General features: G+C 43.2%; 1 protein-coding gene across 1 annotated transcript; it reads right to left on the reverse strand.

The window, feature by feature from the left end:
* Nucleotides 1-778: 778 nt before the first annotated feature.
* dda1 (DET1 and DDB1 associated 1) lies at nucleotides 779-16,246 on the reverse strand. The gene is made up of 5 exons (XM_052038342.1): nucleotides 16,125-16,246; nucleotides 12,937-13,017; nucleotides 8,816-8,867; nucleotides 8,266-8,327; nucleotides 779-7,528 (listed from the first exon to the last, which is right to left on the reverse strand). The coding sequence occupies exons 1-5, from the start codon at nucleotides 16,125-16,127 to the stop codon at nucleotides 7,418-7,420; spliced, it is 309 nt and encodes a 102-aa protein (XP_051894302.1). The 5' UTR covers nucleotides 16,128-16,246; the 3' UTR covers nucleotides 779-7,417.
* Nucleotides 16,247-19,596: the final 3,350 nt, after the last annotated feature.

Here is a 19,596-nt window from a genome sequence, read left to right on the forward strand (position 1 = left end):
AGAGCAGAGAGTTGTGGGCATTGAAGAGATTATAAAAGTAAGGTGGGCCAAGACCATGGAGGGACTTAAGCAGAAAACCTTAGTATCTGGCAGCATTTTGATGAGGGGCCAGCATTGGTCCATGAGCACAGGGTGATGGGTAAACAGAACTTGACAGTTGAATGTAGGCCAGGACATGGAAGTGGTGTTGGCAGTTCAAATGAACTGTCAGATCATAAACCAACATCCAAATTGGCCCCTCAGTTTATTGTCTTATCAGGAGAGCAGATTAAGTACAAATTGGAGGGAAGAGACAGATGGAGATGGGAGAGGTTAAAGGGGATGGGAAGACTCACATTCCAGAGACTTTTGCTGCAAGTTCACAGTGTTAGCCTGGATTTCATGCTCAAGTCCTTAGAAGCCACAACCATCTGACTCAGGGAGTGGTACCATTGAGCACAGGCTGACATCCATAACTTAAAGGAACAGGTACAAAGTTCACAGAGGTGCAATGACTATTTACATTATGAATTACCAAGTGGATTAGAGCAGAGCAAATGAATTTGCCACCATTGAATAATTGTGACAAAGGTGGACGTATTTTAAATAGGAAACTAAATAAGCACAAGGGAGAAGGGATTAGAAAGTGCCGGTGCAATGAAGCAGCAGGAGAAGGATTGAGTGGAACATGGACCATAGGACTAAATGGCCTGTACGTTCATCATTCTGTAGAGTGAGCAAGTCACAGATTCAGCAAATGAACACTGTTTTAAAAAAGGTAAACGGCAGGAAATGGTATTTGTCAAAATATTTTAATTTGCATCTAGAAGGTACATTAGCTTTTGTTTGCTAAATCCACAATAGAGAGCTCAAAAAAATTTGTACAAATTCAGAGAGCAGCAATAGACCAGATCAAGGTAATTACTGATGGTGATCTCACCAGCTCATTTCTTTTCCAATTCACTATTTCTTTTAAAAGGGGAATATGAGGAATCCCTTCACACCCTCACTTCAATCTTTACCACCGCGTCCCACATCACTGCTACTGAGCCCCACAAGTTAGAATAGGACCCAGGCTGTGTGGAGTTGATGCATTACAGCCTAAAGCAAAGATAGGCCCTGCTACTTTGAGGAAGTGGGGAACAAAAGGGAGGGGGATGTGGGGATAGATATACATATAAAACAAAAATCAAGAAATCTGTGCTTACTGCACATGTTCACTAACTAGTCACCTTAGTTCGGAAGTACATGCACGTGATGAAATCAGAATTCCAGCTGTTTGCGATTCTCTGTGGTCAAACAGCCCATCACCACAAGCAGTAGCCAATTTAGGGGGAGGGATAAAGGTGGTGATCAGAGATTGACTGATGATCTTCACACATCTTCTGCACAGTTAAGCTGTTGCAGGATCTCTCATGGGAACCCCGCCAGGTTGTTCTAAAGCAAGAAATAACTGACCCTAGGGGTCCAGCCCCTCACTAGCAAACTAACCTTAAGGAAGGTTCCCACTACATAAGTGCTGTGATCTTCAAATATTTTTATTTCCCAACAAAAGACTCAGTATACATCTTGGCACTCTCCCAGGAAAACCCACCCATCCCCACACACATTCCAAAGTTTGCCTACTCTACATCTAATAAAGGCTTTGCCATTTATTCAAAGCAAGAAAAGGTATTGATAGTGAAAAAAATTTGCATTTTTATAGCACCCAACACCACCACAGTACTTCAGGGCCAATGAAGTACATGTTGAAGTGTAGTCACTGACGTAACGTAGGAAATGCAACTGGTAACCTGCACTCAGCAAGCTCCTACAAACAGATTATATTTCAGTGATGATGTCTGAGGGACAAAGTCTAGCAAAAGCACCAGGGAGAATCCCCCAACTTTTCTTTTCCAAATCAGCATATTAGAACCTTCACATTCACCTGAAAGTGCAGGCCTGGCCTTGATTTAATATCTCATATGAAAGGTAACACCTTCAGCAGTGTGGCACTCCCTCAGTGCTGTACTGAAGCGTCAGCCTACATTTTTCTGGTCAAACACCTGGAGTAGGGGTTTGAACGCTCAATGCTCTGACTTAAGCGAGAGTGTAGCCACTGAATCCAGGTAGAGACACAGCAACAAGAATAATTTATAACATTTGGGAAAATGAAAGAGTAACACAGAATGGTTACAACAAGCAGGAGCAAAACCAGCTTGGGAAGTATTTCTGGGACCCATATTGACAGTTTGAAAACATGTGGTGCAGATAAGGCTGCAGGGTTGATTGTACAGCAGAGATCAAAGGGTGTGAACAACAGGAGTACTAATAATCAGAGCTAAAGCTAGTATATGAGCACTCAGCACTGAGGGCCTGCCACCCAGACATCTCACCACTTCTCCAGGTTCCTAGCTGCCCCATCCCTTACAAATACCTGCACCACAAATCAGAGCCAGGTTCAATGCCAATTATTGGGCTATCGGTCGGTTCAATCTGCCCAGTGTTTCCTTACCTTAGGACTGTTACTATCCTGCAACATCACCTTGCCACCACCTAAACAATCCCCAGAATCTTAGAATGACATCTCATGGTGGCTGTTTAACCAAACCCTCATACAGGAGTCTGTAGCTTTTCATGAGGAAGGGAGTGGGAGGTCAGACAGAAACATTCAGTTCAATACAGATACAACCTGGGAATGCTGCTCCCTTTGTGTTAGCAGGCCATGCCCGGACTTGTTAAACAATCAGTCTATAATCCACCAATGGCTCTGATCAACTCGGTAATCACACTGGTCTGGACCCAGTAATACAAAAAAAGTTTACATTCTTCACACTTACAAACACCTTTATTACAAGGCTTCTGTGGCATTTTATTTATTTAAAAAATCCGATAAAAGCCAGCTATTGATTGGTAACAGCTCACATAGTTCATGCAGAGCAAATTTAAAGGTGATCGAGGGAGCAAGCAGGGAAGAGCAACTTTGTACAATGTGCTGGTACAGTGATGGGCAATGATATTTGAACAAGAGCTGGTCCATTGTCCCATCTCCTGTGGACACAGGGATAGTTGTGCACCTGTAGTAGACTGCACTAGACAGCAAGCTATAAAAAGCAAGACTCCATTCACTCCAGTGTCAGCGAACGTGGTGGTGTAGAATGCTGATGCTTAAAACTTAGAAACAATTAGAGTATCCAAAGATAATACCCAAAAACCACTGTCCAGGCTCCTGACTCCATGATTAGAGAGTTCAGAAGGATTTCATCATGCCAGGAGCAGTGCAACTGACTGTGTGTGTGTGTGTGTGTGTGTGTGTGTGTGTGTGTGTGTGTGTGTGTGTGTGTGTGTGTGTATTGCACGAAAGAATGGGGGAAAACACAGCTGACGTGAACACTCTCGCAGCTGGTGCGACATTTTCAGACCAGGAGCATCACATGCACTTCATCCAAGTTCAAAAAGCAACTCACTGCAGAGGGAGAAAGGACACACTAAAATCTGGGCTCTTTTCACACCCCACCCATGCTCCACCAACGATAATGTCACATTGTGCCTGAAAGCACCGATTAGCCCTGAGGAGCATGATCTACTGCAATCTTGTCCCAAGGAGCTAGGAGATCTGACAGCATGGATGGGAGGGAAAGAACAGCTCCTCAGTAACTGTGCACACTTGGATTTGTCCCACAAATTCATTGCCATTCAGTGAATGACAGGAACCTGTTTAAAACTCCAGCTACCCCCTTTCTGAATGCTTAATATAATTTTTGTGAGGAACATTGGCCCAATCTCAAATTGAAGGGAGACAAACTATAGAAATTATGTATTTAACTTCACAACACTGCCAATGCTGGGATTACAATCTTCAGCAAGTAACCTGCTGGAAAGGAAGCACAGCATTTGTGTTTTTGGTTACATTCACTACTATAGATTAAGATGCAAACTGCAGCTCACTGTTTTAAGTTATAGGCATGGAACAGTATTTTCACAACCTCCCCTCCACTAAATTAGATGGCATTGACTACATTACACCACCTCACCACCCCCCCCCCCCCCCCCCCCCACCCAATCAATCTCTTCTGGATGGCCTAAACCATGCTGGTAAATTAGTGAAATTAAGCCCACTTATTGGTGCTATGGATTTGTAAGCATCTAAGCTGTCACGTTGAGAGAGCTAAAAAATTCTGCTCAACAATAGGGACTGGATTTAAAACCAAGTATCAGAAGTGCGGGGAATATGTCCTGAAAGACTTTCATAAAAGCCAAATCCCAACAACTGGAAATAAAAAAATGACATTGCTGGAAACACACAGAGGTTAGGCAATAGATGAGGACAGAAAAAGTTAATAATTCAGGTTGATGAACTAATGTTCGAATGAAAGATCAACAAAAATGTAATTATTTCCCCATGGATTCTGCCATGACCAGCTAAGTATCTCCAGCATCTTCTCTATTTTTATTGCCACAATCATTAGAAAGGACCTGCATTTCTCTGGAACCTCTCATGTTCTCATGACAATAAAGCCCTCTCTAGACCATGACCTTTACTTTTATTAACATAGTGGCTTTAGACAAACTTAATTATGGGAAAATTAATTCAGTGTTTAACCTGACAACAACTCACCCCCAGCCTGGTCTAGAATCATTGACAATGAGGATTGAAATCTAGGTGATGCCACATGCTAAACACCAGAGTATTAACAACAGTGTGTTTCATTCAATGTGTGTCAGAAGGCAGGCATTAGCAAATCTGAATAAATTTTGCCATCTGTCAGGCTGAAAACTTCGCAACTTTACAAGTGAGCTATTGTTCAAATTCTGAGAAAGCGTCTTTTTCAAAATATGATAAGGAGAAGGAGGAGAGAAAGAAAAGTGTTTGAGGGGACTAACACCTGTTGGGGAACCACACAAGCCACGGAAATTGTTTCAGCTTGCGTACAGTTTGCACAATGTTATCAGCAAAGCTTTGGCATAACATTATCTGCTAACGGTTCACATGTGCCAACTCCAAATCAAGGTCATATACACAGAGCAGAGAGGTATAATGGCTTTGATGCTCCGAGCGTTTGACATCACAGGTTCTTTGTGGGTGAAACCAAGGCCGTTTACTCATCTTCCTCAGTGAGAGCAGTGTTGACCCTGAGAATGGAAAAGTACAGCTCCACTTTCAGGCTGAAGGACCAGCCCACACAGGAAGTAGTAGTCCTTAATTGACCATCAGCCTCACTCATGCCCACCACTAAAAAAAACCCACAGCTCCTTAGAAAGACCATGTAGAATCACAAGACCATCACAGGACTATAGAGAAAGGAAGCACTGGATGACACACAACAGCTTCTGGTTAAGAAACATTTTGTCCCCAATTTTCCTGATAATCAGTCACCTGGCTTGGAGATTTAATTTGGTTGATAACAGAAGGGCAAGTTATAATTTTACCTCAGTCACAATGATATCAGAACATCAGGGAGCTGCAGTCACAGGGTAAATGCAGTAACACATATCGATCCACACCCACAGCAATCCAGAACTGCATACCAGACCTTGATCGAAAGCGAATCATTTTGGCAAAATTTGACAAGGTATGAAAGGCAAGACAACTTCAACTTAATTCAATTCCCTTTCCATGCTTATCAACAAAGAATGGCAAGGAACACAAACAGTGTCACAGCAAGGAGCACTGCATACAATGGGAATGAAGCAGCAATTCTGTTATGGTGGGGGGTGCTTTAGGGATAAAACAGGAAAAGAGAAAAATGGTTGCGAATGTAGAAAATATTTAATGCTATCTGTAATTACTGTATAAGACTTGAGGTTGTGCCAAGTCTAAAACAGGGTCCTCACATTCCTTAAAGAAACTGAATAGTCCAAAGACTTAGCAAGGAGGGAAGGAGGAATAGGTGAAGTATAGAGAAAGGAGTAACAGTGGAGAACCAGCTCGAGCTAGAAGCAGAACAACATTCTGCCACAATGGCCCATGCATGAGACATAACCCAACTTTGGACCTCTGTGCCTCAGATTTAGTTTAAACGTGTCTATCCACTTCTTGCCTCAGATTCAGACCAGCAACAAAAGCGGTGGCATCTCTTGCTCTTCCTTCCTTGTAGTCAGTACATTTCCCCCCAACTTTCACACTGATAATGGTAAGATTTCAGGCTGAGCAAAATGTTATGAAATCAAGCAGAAACTGGCCTTTGAAGCTAAGTTTCAGTGAAGGTGTAGCAGGTGGAAGTTTTTTTTCTCTGCCAGTAGTTAAGCTCACTCAAAAAAAATGCTTAGAAAAGGGTTTACTGCACCACAGACAAAAGTTGCAGCATGTGTGACATCAACACAAGAACAACGTAACATAGTCTTAAGCTACGCTGCATACTGCTCTCTCCAGTCTGGCATTTAAAAAGTCAATGCCTGTGTTAAAATTGTGGAAAAATCAATGTTATACAAATGCATTAAACACCAGTGCTGTCATTTCAGGGCTGGGATGTCCTTCTGAGGCTCCCTGGAAGCGATCCCTCAACATGCAGAGAGTCAGAATCAGTGATTTGCCAGCATGCCTGACATTAACTCTTTGGACTTCAAAAACATTTATTCTTTTTTAAAAAAAACAACAAACCTATACAAAATGGCTTCCCTTTCTCAAACTAAAGCATAAAACTGAAGGTCCCACAAGGCCAGTGAACAGTCCCAAAGGTTTAACCTGTGCAGGACATGAATGACATGTGCCTAGCACACCCAGCAATGCTGCAATTGCCAAAGGTTTCCAGGCCAATCTTGCAACATTCACTAAAGAGCTGAGGCTGGTCTGGGGTGGATCAGCCCAGTTAGTTCCCACTTTTCTTGCATTCTGATGCTCTAAGCAAGAACTAGTGAGAGGAGGATGGGGTAGGGGGATTGTTGTGTGGAACCTCAAGAAAACAACCAAAGCAGCTATGGGGAAGTCCTCTATTATGATGAGGGCAAGAGGGTTTCAACAGTTGTAACTAGTGAAGCAGACAGGTCTGCTTCTGTCTGAAGATCAAGACAAGCACCTCAGTAGCAAAGTGTGCTTAATCAAACCTCTCGGGGGCTTAAAACTGTCTGGTGATAGACAAGGGAGATGTCAATTTAGACATTGTGAACAGTACCAGTTGGAGAGATGCACACTGCAAAACTATTGCCATTCCTGGAAGCTCTCACTCTTACAATGTTTCACCACAGATTTTGCATTACATCCATCCAGTCTCTGCCCCAGACCCCCAGTAAAACCTGGAGCAGTTAAGTCATTCGCTGATACCGACTGGATATGCACTGGGCTTCCATTTGTTCTACTTGAAATCCCCACCTGCCTCCCTGCTCCCCTCCCCCAGGCCATAAATTATATGTAAATAAATAAAGGTGCTCCTATGATATACAAATGAAGGGCTGCACGGTGGAGAGACGGTAAGACATTACATGATGAAAAGGGAAGCACTTGCATCTGGAGTTCAAAGGACTAGGTGTCTTCAATCATATCCTGGCTGTCTGTGCGGGCGATTTTCCGGGGTGGTGCAGAGCTCTCGCCTTCAATGTCCACTTGCTCTTGATCTCGTTTCTTTGCTGCATTCTGCAAGGATTAGGAAAGAAAATAACATTTCAGCAAAGAAAGGTACCCATGGAAGTGCTTCTGAATCAAGCCAAGACAGCTGCGAGCTTGATTAATTGTCTGTAATAAATTAGCTGCCCTCACTGTGTGTGCATGCATATTGGGGGGGGAACGTGGAAGTAGGGATTCGTGTTTGGATGTAGTTTCATTCAGTTTGTCCCTGCAGTCAAGAGCAGACTCAGATTTGTAGAGTTATACGGAAACAGGCCCTTCGGCCCAACTTCTCCATGCCAAACAAGATGCTATATGATGCTATGCTCGTTCCATAAGCTACTCCCAATTTGCCTGCCTTTGGCCCATACCCCTCTGAAAATTTCCTATCCATCTACCCGTCCGAAGGTGTGTGTTTTTTTTAAATGTCATAATTGTACCTGCCTCTACCACCTCCTCTGGCAGATGCAGAAGTCAACCAGCATCCCATTAAACTGGAACCCTTGCTCAAAATCCCACTTGTCAAGTAGGCTTTCTCCTTACCAAACCCCCAGGGAGATGCTTTGCTCCTGCAATTCCTAACTTCCAAGAGATGTCCCCTACCTTGGACATTCCAATGTCCAGGAAAGGCTTCTTGAGGCACAGCAGGTGTATCCCCATTGTGAACCCAGCACCCAGTGCGTTTCTCTGTGCCTCAACCCTGCAATATACCAAATACCCTCATTTTCACATGCATCCTAAAAAGAAGTCACTACTCAACCACTCACCTTTTTGTCCCATTGCTGATGGAGATATCGAAGCAAAATATTGGTCTTTTCTGTCACAATGACTGCAAAAGGGGATAAAGAGGAGACTTAAAGGGAAGTTGTCCATGAACAGTTTAAGACAATAACACCAGAAATAACACAATAACACAAAAAAAACTGTATTACTTTTGACTTTCAATTCTAAACCCAGGTTCAATTTCACTCAAGAAACTGGGGTGACGTTTCCTGGCAGTTTCTCTTTTGGTCCAACAGTAAAAGATCCAGGCTGTGGACAGCATTTACCCAGGGACACTCCCAAAGGGGATGACGAAGGAGGAACCTGGGGACTGCACACAGGCTGAAACTGAGTCACAGTGGTAGACAACCAGGAGTGGTGTGGGAAATCAAGGTAGAGGTGGACAATGAGTGTCCCATCACATCACTTGGGGGGCATCAAAGACATTCACCTTCCTTTCCCACGGAGAAAAGTACAGACAACAATCATTCTATATTTACCCAGAGTTGAGGCATTCCTGACAGTTATATCTAAATGAAAGAGGCTAGCACTCACTCTGTTCCGACGGATATTCTCGTGTTGGGAGGTATACAGACGGTCTCCTATTCTGCAAGAGATTTTAAAATTCAGCAATTTTTGTACACCACAGTAATTATTTTCCATGACAATTTGATACGTTGGACCTTTATTCCTGCTGCTGGTTTTGTTCGTTTGATATGATACACAGTCCACTATCATTTTATATCCTAATGTATACCCCTACAAACACAGCTCTTACTATGGCATTTCTGACAGACCCACACACATTAGAAAGCTATCTCGCAAAAGGCAGATAGGCTATATCTTATGCCCGGTGGTGCATTAAATACCATATTTGCTCCATCACCAAGACCACCAACTCCTTAACATCATCCATCTCCAGCCTTTCCAACCCTGGAATTCACCAAGAAACCCACACTCACTGACTTCAGCCTCTTGCTAATCTCCTCCAGAGGCACCTCTGATGACTGTACCTTCAGCTGCTGAGACACATTTTGAAGCTTTCACCCCAAATCCATCTGCCTCTTCTCTATTCAAGCTTCTTCCCATCTTAATATCTCTTCCTTTGGTTTGAAGATTGTATTTGGGTTATTATATCTCGTAGTGGCTTAGGATGTCTGTCTACATTAAACAGCAAAAGTGAGGCAAAGGCAGTGAAGGAGGGGAAAATAAAAGATTTTGCAGAGATCAACTGGAACTGTTACAATGATCAGGAAAGGTGGGGAGACAAAAAGACTGAGGGGTGATCGGAGAGTAGTAACGAAACTTACAAAGGGGTTTGATCAGTATCTACCACAAGGAGATGTTGAGATAGACAGCAAAGGTATATACAAGGAAAGGCTGGATAAACACTTTTGATGTTTAAATAACAGTCTCACTTAACGTCACAGTACTGCATCATTTAAACAGAGGATGCAAGTTTGGTGACTAATCAGCATGTCATTTGAGCAAGATGGGAAGTGAATTAGAGAGTTATAGTATTGTACAGCACAAAAATGGGCCCTCTCAGCCCATCTCATCCATACCAACCGAGATGTCCATCTACGCTAATCCCATTTGCCTGCATTAGGCCTGTGTCCCTCTACACCTTTGTTATCTAAGTAACTGATCTACAGTAAGTTCTGCTGTACCCTTTGACAACCTTCCACAACTCCACCAATTTTTCTGTCATCTGTAAACTTACTAACCCATCTACATTTTTGTCCACATCATTTATGTATATTGCAAACAAAAGAGATCCCAGCACTGATCCTTGTGGGAACACCACTGGTCATGGACCTCCAGCAAGAATAACACCCCTCCACCTCTACCCCATCTTCCAAGCACAAGCCAATTCTGAATCCAAACAGCAAAGTCACCATGGATCCAATGCATCTTAATCTCCTGGATCAGCCTACCATGAGGGACCATGTCAAATGCCGTACTAAATTCCATGTAGACAACATCCACTGCCCTACCCTCATCATTCACCTTCATTATCTTCTCAAAAAACTCAATCAAATTTGTAAGACCTGGCCTGCCCCACACAAAGCCAATCCTGACTGTTCCTAACTAGCTCAGGCTTTTCCAAATGTGAGTAAATCCTCTCCTTAAGAATCCTCTACAATAGCTTCCCTACCACTGACATGAGGTTCAATAGCCTACAGTTCCCTGGATATTGCCACTTCTCTTCTTAAACAAAGGAACAACGTTGGCTACTCTCCAGTCCTCCGGACTTCACCTGAGGCTACACAGGATCTTCGCAAAGGCCCTAATGATCTCCTCTCGTCTCCCTCAATAACCTGGGAGAGATCCTATCAGGCCCTGGGGATATCCACCTTAATGCTCTTCATGAGACCCAACAACATCACCTTCTTGATCTCAAAATACCTCTGCATATTAGTATACCCATATCATAACTTTTATAAACCTCTATAACATCATCCCTCAGCCTCCTATGTTCCAGTGAGAATAAATCCAGCTTATCTAATCTTTCATAACTATAGCCCTCCATGCCAGGAAACTTCCTGGTAGATTTGTTCTGCATTCTCTCTACCATTACCACATTCTTTTTGTATGGTGACACTGTACACAATACTCCAAAAGCTGCAACATGACATTCCAAGTCTTAAACTCAATGCCTCAGCCTATGAAGGCAAGAATACCACAATGCCATCTTCACTATCCTATCCACCTGTTTTGCCACTTTCAGGGAGCTTTGGACTTGCACCCCAAGATCCCTCTGTACACCAATGCTCTTAAGGCCCCTACCATTTACTCTACATGTCCTACCAGAATTTGACTTCCTAAAATTAATTTCCTCAGAGTTGTCTGGATTAAATTCCATCTGCCACCAGCTGATCTACATTCCACTGTATCCTTAAACCACCTTCTCCACTATCTACAACTTCACCAATCTACATGTCATCTGCTAATCTATTGACCGTACCAGCTACATTCTCATATATAAAATTCAAGGCCCCAGCACCGATCCCCGTGGTACACTACTTGCTATGGACTTTCAGTCAGAAAGACACGCATCCACCACTACCCTCTGCTTCCTATCACCAAGCCAATTTTGTGCCTTAACCTTCTGGACCAGCCTACCATACAGGGCCTAATCAAAAGCCTTACTAAAGTCAACGTAATCTACATCTACTGCTCTGCCTTTATCAATTTTCCTCAAAAAACTCAGTCAAGTTTGTGATACATGATCTCCCTTGCATAAAACCACACTGACTCCTCCTAATCAGTCCCTGCCTTTCCAACTGTATGCAAATCCTGTCCCTCAGGATCTTCAACAACTTCCCTGCCACTGATAAGAATCACTGGCTTGTAGTTTCCAGGCTTGCCCCCAACAGTTGAATTGACCTGTATGATCGGCATGCAAGACAAGTTTTTCACTGTACCTCAGTACAAGTGACAATAATAAACCAATACCAATATTAACTATGCTTCAGTCTTCTGGTACCTCACCCATGGCTAACAACGATGCAAAAATCTGCAGAGCCCTAGCAATCTTCCACCCTTGTTTCCCTTAGCATCCTGGGATAGATTCCCTTTATCCACCCTAATGTGCACAATGGATGAAGTGTGGATTGAAAGATTTAGAACAGAAGTCACTGCAATCCTCATCACATTTTGGGAAGAAGGACAGACTTTGCCATGCACATTTTAGGGCATCTTCACAGCTTTTGGTAACACTGGGCCCTGGAATCTGGCTGTCACCCTCACTGATTGGATGCAGGTTGCAACCTAGGTAAACTTGAAGAGCAAAGCAAATGAAATCAAAGGCATGATTAAGGAAATAGATGAGGTCATGTCCTGAAGAGACTGCAACTTTGTATAGATTCAACCCTCCGATAGTTGCAGGAGAATGCTAAATATTTGTGTGGCAGCTCTAGCGTTATTCAATCAGATTGTCGTACAAATAATCTTATTCAATGCCAGTCGATATTGAGTGGGAATTAGGGACTGCCTTTTGTCTGTGAAGCTGGAGGGAAGTGGCTCCTGGCAGCAAGCAGTTATGTGGATGTCAAATGAGCATGGCCTCGGGGCACAACTGACACTTACTTGTCCAGGCTGACTGAAGCTCATATACTTGGCCAAGGAACCAGAAGGCCTGTGGAATCTCAGGGCAGAGTTGGTGACTTCAGGAAATGATGACAAGAACTACCAAATAACAAACTTCCTTGCCCTTAGTGGAACAGGCCAGACTACACTGCTATGAGCTGTCTTTGATATTTGCCTTCAGGGCTCTGAAAGGGTTAATGGCCTCAGAGACATCTATAGATGCAAACTCGATACTACCCAATAGTGCACACCCATTGTTATCTCAAACAAGTGCTGGATGGCACACCAATAACACATATTGGTGCATAAAAAGCCCAAAATTATCACCAGTTTATTACTGTTTCTCATCTTTGTTTAATCTTTATCATTTGTCACATGTACCGTGAACTCTCACAGGATTAGTATTGGTATTGATCATGCACCTCTTAATATTCTTGGGTTTAGTATGCGACCCCCCATTTGTTCCATGTTTGGAACACTGTCACTTCACTCTATCTACCTCAGGGAGGTTTACCCTCATGCTCATGTGCTGACAGTAATTAAGATATATTGCTGATCCTTGTCAACCTTTGGCAAACACTCACCGAAGCTTTGCAAACTGAATCTGCGTGAAACCGGCTGAAATTGCTTTCATTATAGACTGGTAGTCCTTTCAAGAAGTCCGCCTGTAAGTAAACACACATACAAATAGCCAATAACAAGCCAATTTCCAGGCTAGGGCAAGCTGTAGAGGGCAGGCTGGCAATGGAAGGAAACACTGTTTCTACCAATCAAAGTGATGGACAAGGTGTTGGGAGAGCCACGGCCCTTCCTCACGCTGAACAGGCTGCAAAATTCAAACCACTATCAATACCTTTCATCCACTGCCTTCAATACAGGGGGTGTAGAGAGATTGAATGGTCAAGTGGTGGCCAGTTACAATACGCAAGACCATCTTTGTGATAGATGAAAATGACTGCATCTCTGTTGGACAGACTGCCTCAAACGAACTTACTTAGAAGAAAAAAGGCATCATTAGAAAGTCAAAATTAGCCCTGACAAGGAGATGGGAAAGTATTACAACATAGGAATAAATAGCCTGTCACCGACAGCTGATGGTGCAAAAACGGGTGAAGGGAATCAGGCAATAAATGTAACTCCAGGAACCCAGCTAAACTGACGAGAAAGGCTCAAGTTCATGCCTTGTTAGGAGAAAGAAAATTCATTTGTCAATTGTAGAAGAGGAATCAGCACAGCAGACAGAAGCCAGCACCAACAATTTTCATTTATATGGAACCTTTAACATAGCAAATTGTCTCAAAGCTTTATCAAACAAAATCTAGTGCCCAGCCAAATGAGGTATTAGAACAGTTGACCCAAAGTTAGCAAAGAATCTTTTGGAGTTCAGAGAGGTTGATGGAGGGAACTCTGGAGCTTGTGGTCTTAGCAGCTGAAGCCAAGGCTGCCAACGACAGAATGATTAAAATTAGGAATGATCGAGAGGAGTGCAGAGTTCTGAGAACACCGGAGATTGCAGAGATAAAGACAACTCAAAGTGTCAATAGGCGAAGTCAGAAGATACAGACTGCCTCAAACCAAGTAACTTCGAGAGAAGAGAAAATACAGCCATTAGTAGAGAGTTGAGGTCATGGCTGGCAAGGAGGTGGGAGAATCTCACAACAACTGATTAATCCAGATAATTCACTGGTTCTGGCAGCTGATGGCAAAAGGTTAAATTTAGACTGGAATCCTCTGAACCTCAGCCGATTCAAAGCTGGAAAGGAAGTTACAAAACTAATAGATGTTCAATATATCATATAAATATGTCATCGTGGCTTTGATTACTTTACATAAAAGGTGAATTATTTTGCAGGTAAGCCAGATTACCAGAGTAAAATTCAAAACCCAAAAAACATTCTGAACATACTTTAAGCACTGAAATAGTTTATTAAATAGAATCTCCCAAAGGTTTAACAGCTGAATCTGGTTTAAAAGAAAAATCAAGAAGACATTCCATTGTTCAAGGTCATATGGGTGTCAACTTTCACAAAACATAAAGAATTCCATCAAGAAAACTGTACAATTGCTGTAAAACACATTGCAAGAGATAGAATTTGACTAATTCTATCTTCAGATAACATTTCAGAATAGTCTCTAGTTCAAGATGCAGAATGAGGATCTCTTGGATGTTCGTTGATAGTATGAATTGGCCACTGATTATATCTTAACTGCAAACTCCTATAAGCAGAACTGGGGAAAAATTCCCATAAACAGATTCCTACAGGTGCAAGTAGGTAGTGATTACTGCCCATGTACAGACTTCCAAAGACAGAACTGGACACAAATACCTTGAGCACAGACTCCTGCAGAACTGGGCCTTGTCCTTTCCAATGCATCAAGTTATACCCTACAAGAAAAGTTGTACACTGCAGAAGAACCCTTAGATGACGCAATGCAAGGATTTTTCAGGAGTAATAACAGTACCAGTGGATTGGACCAGAGATGCACTGTGCTTACATTTCACCAATCGAAGGTTAAATACCGCAGTCAACCCTGAATGTAATACATTTCACTAGCATGCCAACAGAGTTGCATAGCACTGTGGTAACACCAAAGTACAGTACTGGTAGATACAGGTCCATAACTGTGTGATATTGGGGTACAGTAATTACAGGTACAGGTCTTTTACTGTACAACAGGGATACAGTACTAAAGGGACAAGCCTGTTACTGTATAACACTAGAATAGTATTGATGGAAGTAGGTTTGCCCCATGACCTTCCAGCCATTTGTATTGCAGTTTGGAGCATCATCTTCTACAATTCTCTCCACTTCTTGAAAGCAAAGACCCATATGACTGTGAAGATTGGAATGCACTTTCTTTGACTTTTCCTCAAGACTTTAAATTAGATTCAACTGTTGAGCATTTGGAAGATTTTCTTTGTTTAATGGACTGTTTCAAAACTTTGTCTACCCAATATGTACAATATGGGTAGGTACAGGTCTGTCACTGTACAAGATATCCATATCAAACACTCTATCCATCCCTTATCCACATATATACCTTGTATTTCCAGCTCTCTCATTTTCTCTGCTACTTCCCCACCTGTCCCACCCCTCCCCCCCCCCACTCATGGCATACTTCCCCGCGCACACATTACTCTTCACCATAACCACCTGCCTAGTCACTCTCTACCCACCAAACCACACCCACACTTCTGTCCCCCAACAGCCATCCATTCAAACCACTTTCCCATCCTCCAACCTCCCTGATTCACAACACCCCAATCCCTCCCAGCACCCCGACAAAGCACTCTAGTCAATACTCTAGCCCCACCCTCACCTCAGTCCCAACGCCCCCATCCCCCATCCCTAACCACATCATGCCAACTTGTACCTCCACCCACCATTCTATTCCTCCCGTCAATCCACCCCTTCAGCCACAACCCCTCCCCTCCCCATCCCCCACCCCGCTCTCCCATCCCCCCACCTGCAGAACCATTCTTCCTTCCTGCCTTCCAGCCATACATCCATCCCACTACCAATCACCCTTCCACCCCACCCCACCCACCATCTTCCACCCCCTCAACCCCCTCCTCTCCCCTCCCCAGCCCAGCCCAGCCCAGCCCAGCCCTGCCCTGCCCCAACCCTCTCGCCGCCTCCCACCATCCACTGCCTCTCCCCACCCGCTTTGCGGTTTCCCCGGGCGTTCTCTCCTCGCCTCGGCCTAACCCCGCCCTGTCAGCGCAGAAAGGCCCGAACACGAGTCCTCTCCCTGCGACTCCCTCACTCACCATCTTCTCCAGCTCCGCATCACTCTACGTCTCACACAAACCCGCTAGCCCGTCTGATCCCGCCCTCTCACACCGGCTATTGGTCAGGTTGCCGCGAGCGGCGGAAGGCAGCTCGTTGATTAGATAACAATGTTCTCAATCAAATGTAGCCTTCCGCCGCCAAGTTGGGTTGAGCCGGAGTGACGGTATTTCCGTTGCAGCAGGTGACTTACAGACGCCTCACCATTGGTGAGGACGCATAGCATTCTGGGAGTGGTAGTTCCTCTCGGACGAACCCTCCAAGGATAACGGGGAGAAAAATTCAAAATACACTACAACTCCCAGCGTGCGCTGCGGCCGAACAGTTGCCCCCTTCCCAGATATGGACAAGATTCTATGGGTGGATTCCCTGGGATATGTAGTTCAGCAGAAAATTGTCTTGCTCACCCTACCCACCCATTGAAGTTCTTTCATGCATTAATTTGCTGATTCCATTTTGCACCTTGTACGTTCAGTGGATTTTTTTTCCTGCGGTACAGTCTCCAGCACCGTCGAAGAAATAATCTCCCAGACAATTGGGTTAAAACAATTCATCTAGGGGCAGCAAGACAGAAACAGGAGGCAGCCATTCAAATACAAAAGACCCTCAAGGGGCCTTGACGTGGATGTTTTCTCTGCTCAGGGGATCCAGAACGAGGGGACACAATCTCAGAACTTAAACAGTTCAATTTATGAATTAAATGAGACATTTCTTCTCTCAAAAGATTATGAATCTTCGCAATCCTCTGGTGAGCTTTGAACAGAGAGTCATTAAGTATATCAAGGCTGTTGTGTGGACTGCAGGGGAATCACAGGTTTTGAGAACCAGGCCAGAAAATGGCCTGAGGATCCGATATGATCTTATTGATTGATAGAACAGGCTTGAGGGGGCACATGGCCTGCTCCTGCTCCTGCTCCTATTTCCATTGGTCTCATTCAGCACCACAAGCCTTGTCCAATATGCAGTGAGGTCTTGGCTGATATGAAATTTATATCTATCTGCCTGTCTTAAGTCTTGTTTATTTCACAAACTAGCAAAAATCTGCTCACTTGAGCGCGATCCAACATCTACTGCTTTCTGTAGTTCCACACAGCTACCTGTGCCTTTGTGCAAACCATTCTCCAGAATAGTCAGGAACTGATTTCAAGTACTTTGGGAGGTATAATTTCCCTCTACCCTAACAATTACTTTCAAAATTGTAACACCCTCAATAAAGTCTCTTCTCAACTTTCTATATTCTTCATAATTGGAGTCCACACAAAATACTGGTAAATCTGCACTGCTTCTTCCCTCCCAAGGCTAGAACATTCTGGCTTTGCACTGGCAAACCACACAGTGCTTCAGTGTGATCTATCCTGGCCTTGTAGGGCTATATCAAAACTTACCCTCCCTCCTCTACATATCTGGTCCTTGACTTATAAAGGCAAACATTCTCTTAAGCACTTCTGCTAATTTTATTAAACCTCACATTTTAGTGTACCTAAATATCTTTGGACCTCCACTATTCTCAGCTGTAAGTCTTAAGATTATTGCCTGGGCATTGAAATTCATTACTCATAAACTTATTTGTAATTCATGTTGCCTCTTCAGAATGCTTTTTTTTTGCAGAGAAAGTACCTTGAGTTATAAAATTCCCCTGGATTTTCCCAGAATTTCCCAGGACAATGGGGAGGGCAGGCAGTGGAAAATTGTAGGGAAAAGATGTCTGACTGGAAACACCTAACTGAGTAATAAAGAAGTGCATTGCTTTACCATTCATAGGATGTGGTAAGTAAAATTGAAACCTTCGTAAACATGCCTGTAAGTTAGAGACACAAGAGACTACAGGTGCTGGAATCTGGAGCAACAAACAATCTGCTGGTGGAACTCAGCGGGTTGAGCAGCATCTGTGGGGGGTGGGAGCGCAGATATTGTCGATGTTTTGAATGGTCAAAATACTACATCAGGAGTAAATTAGAAATGGCCAACCCACATGATAAGTCCTAATGAGAACAGCCCTTGCTCATTTTAGTTTTTGAACAGATTTGTATTTCTATAACATCTTTCATAATCTTGGAATGTTCCATAGAACTTTGCAGCCATTAAAGTATTGGAGAAATATAGATTAACTTACAAAGCAAGCAAAGCTAAAAGTTTGTCGACAGCAATGGTGAACAATATACTAGCTTCAGTCCCATCCAGCCAGCAGGATGTTCTCACCTAGCTTGCATTAATGAACGGCATGTGTTCCATCCCTCCCTTACCTAAACCAGTAACTGGTAAGTTTGCAAAGCTGACTCCTGAACAGTGAAGTCTTGCACTGCTCCACTCCCAGAAATGTTCTTACAGTTGGCCAAGCCACCCCTCTGACATACCAGCTTACAAAACAGAGGAATAATTATCAACGACTGACATTCACAAGCCTTTTTAAAAAAAATTTTAATCATAATATCCAATATCTTAATTACTAAAAATAAAATGCTTACAGACACTAGAAAGCACTCAAAACAGTTAAATATACATTTTTTCAAGAAAATGTAATTTAACTGTACATTACTCCTCTCTCTCTCTAGGCCATTCCTTTGCACTGAAACTGCATCGTCTATCCCAGCACAGCTCCAGCCAGGAGTAAACCCAGCACCACTACAGGGGAACTATAGGAAGCTGGTGCTCTACAGCTGGACTACAATGTAGTGTCCTACATCACAGCAAAGCAGGGAGAAAATCTCAGTGGTGGAACCAGAAGAATGGTAATTTTGATTCTGGTTGGAGTACTTTGGGGCAGTGGGAACCAGTTAGTTCAGAAAAATGTCACCAGGCCAGCTCCCAATATCAGAGCCACGAGGAGAACACAAGATGTTCTCATAATGAAGGACCCTAGGCTTTCACTATTCTGTGGTGCCAAATTGGTTTTAAATTATTTCAGATTTGGTTTTAAACCCATCTGTCCCTGAAGAAAGGACCCATACTACAAAGAGCAGTGTAATAAATGATTAAATGACACGCTTTTAGTAATGTTCTTGAGAGCTAATTAGCTTCAGTAGAATGCTCTGCTATTCTACCACCCTGGGGTATTTTAACTATCTATAATAAGGCCTTGATTTAACATAACCTCCAAAAAATGAGTACTCTTGATAGTGCATCACAGGAGTACCGTGCTTGGTTAGGCTCTAGGATGACCTATTGATGAGAGTACCACCACTAAGCTAAGGTTAACATTATACAAAGCAAATACAGGAACTCATTTTAAATTCCAGGTATTCATGTTCTGTTCAAATCTAGTAAATTTAGGATTATGCACAAGTTTGATTAACATCTTACGAGAACTCCCAGCTGGATAATGGAGGCAAAGAAAAATATTAAATAGTTTAAAACCAATTTGATACCTCAGAATGAAGAAATCTTAGGGTGCTTCATAATGTGAACACCTTGTGTTCTTCTCATGGCTCTGATACTGAGAGCCGGCCTGATGAT

This window comes from Pristis pectinata, chromosome 24, assembly GCF_009764475.1.
Source record: "Pristis pectinata isolate sPriPec2 chromosome 24, sPriPec2.1.pri, whole genome shotgun sequence".
In the NCBI taxonomy this organism is placed as follows: domain Eukaryota; kingdom Metazoa; phylum Chordata; class Chondrichthyes; order Rhinopristiformes; family Pristidae; genus Pristis; species Pristis pectinata.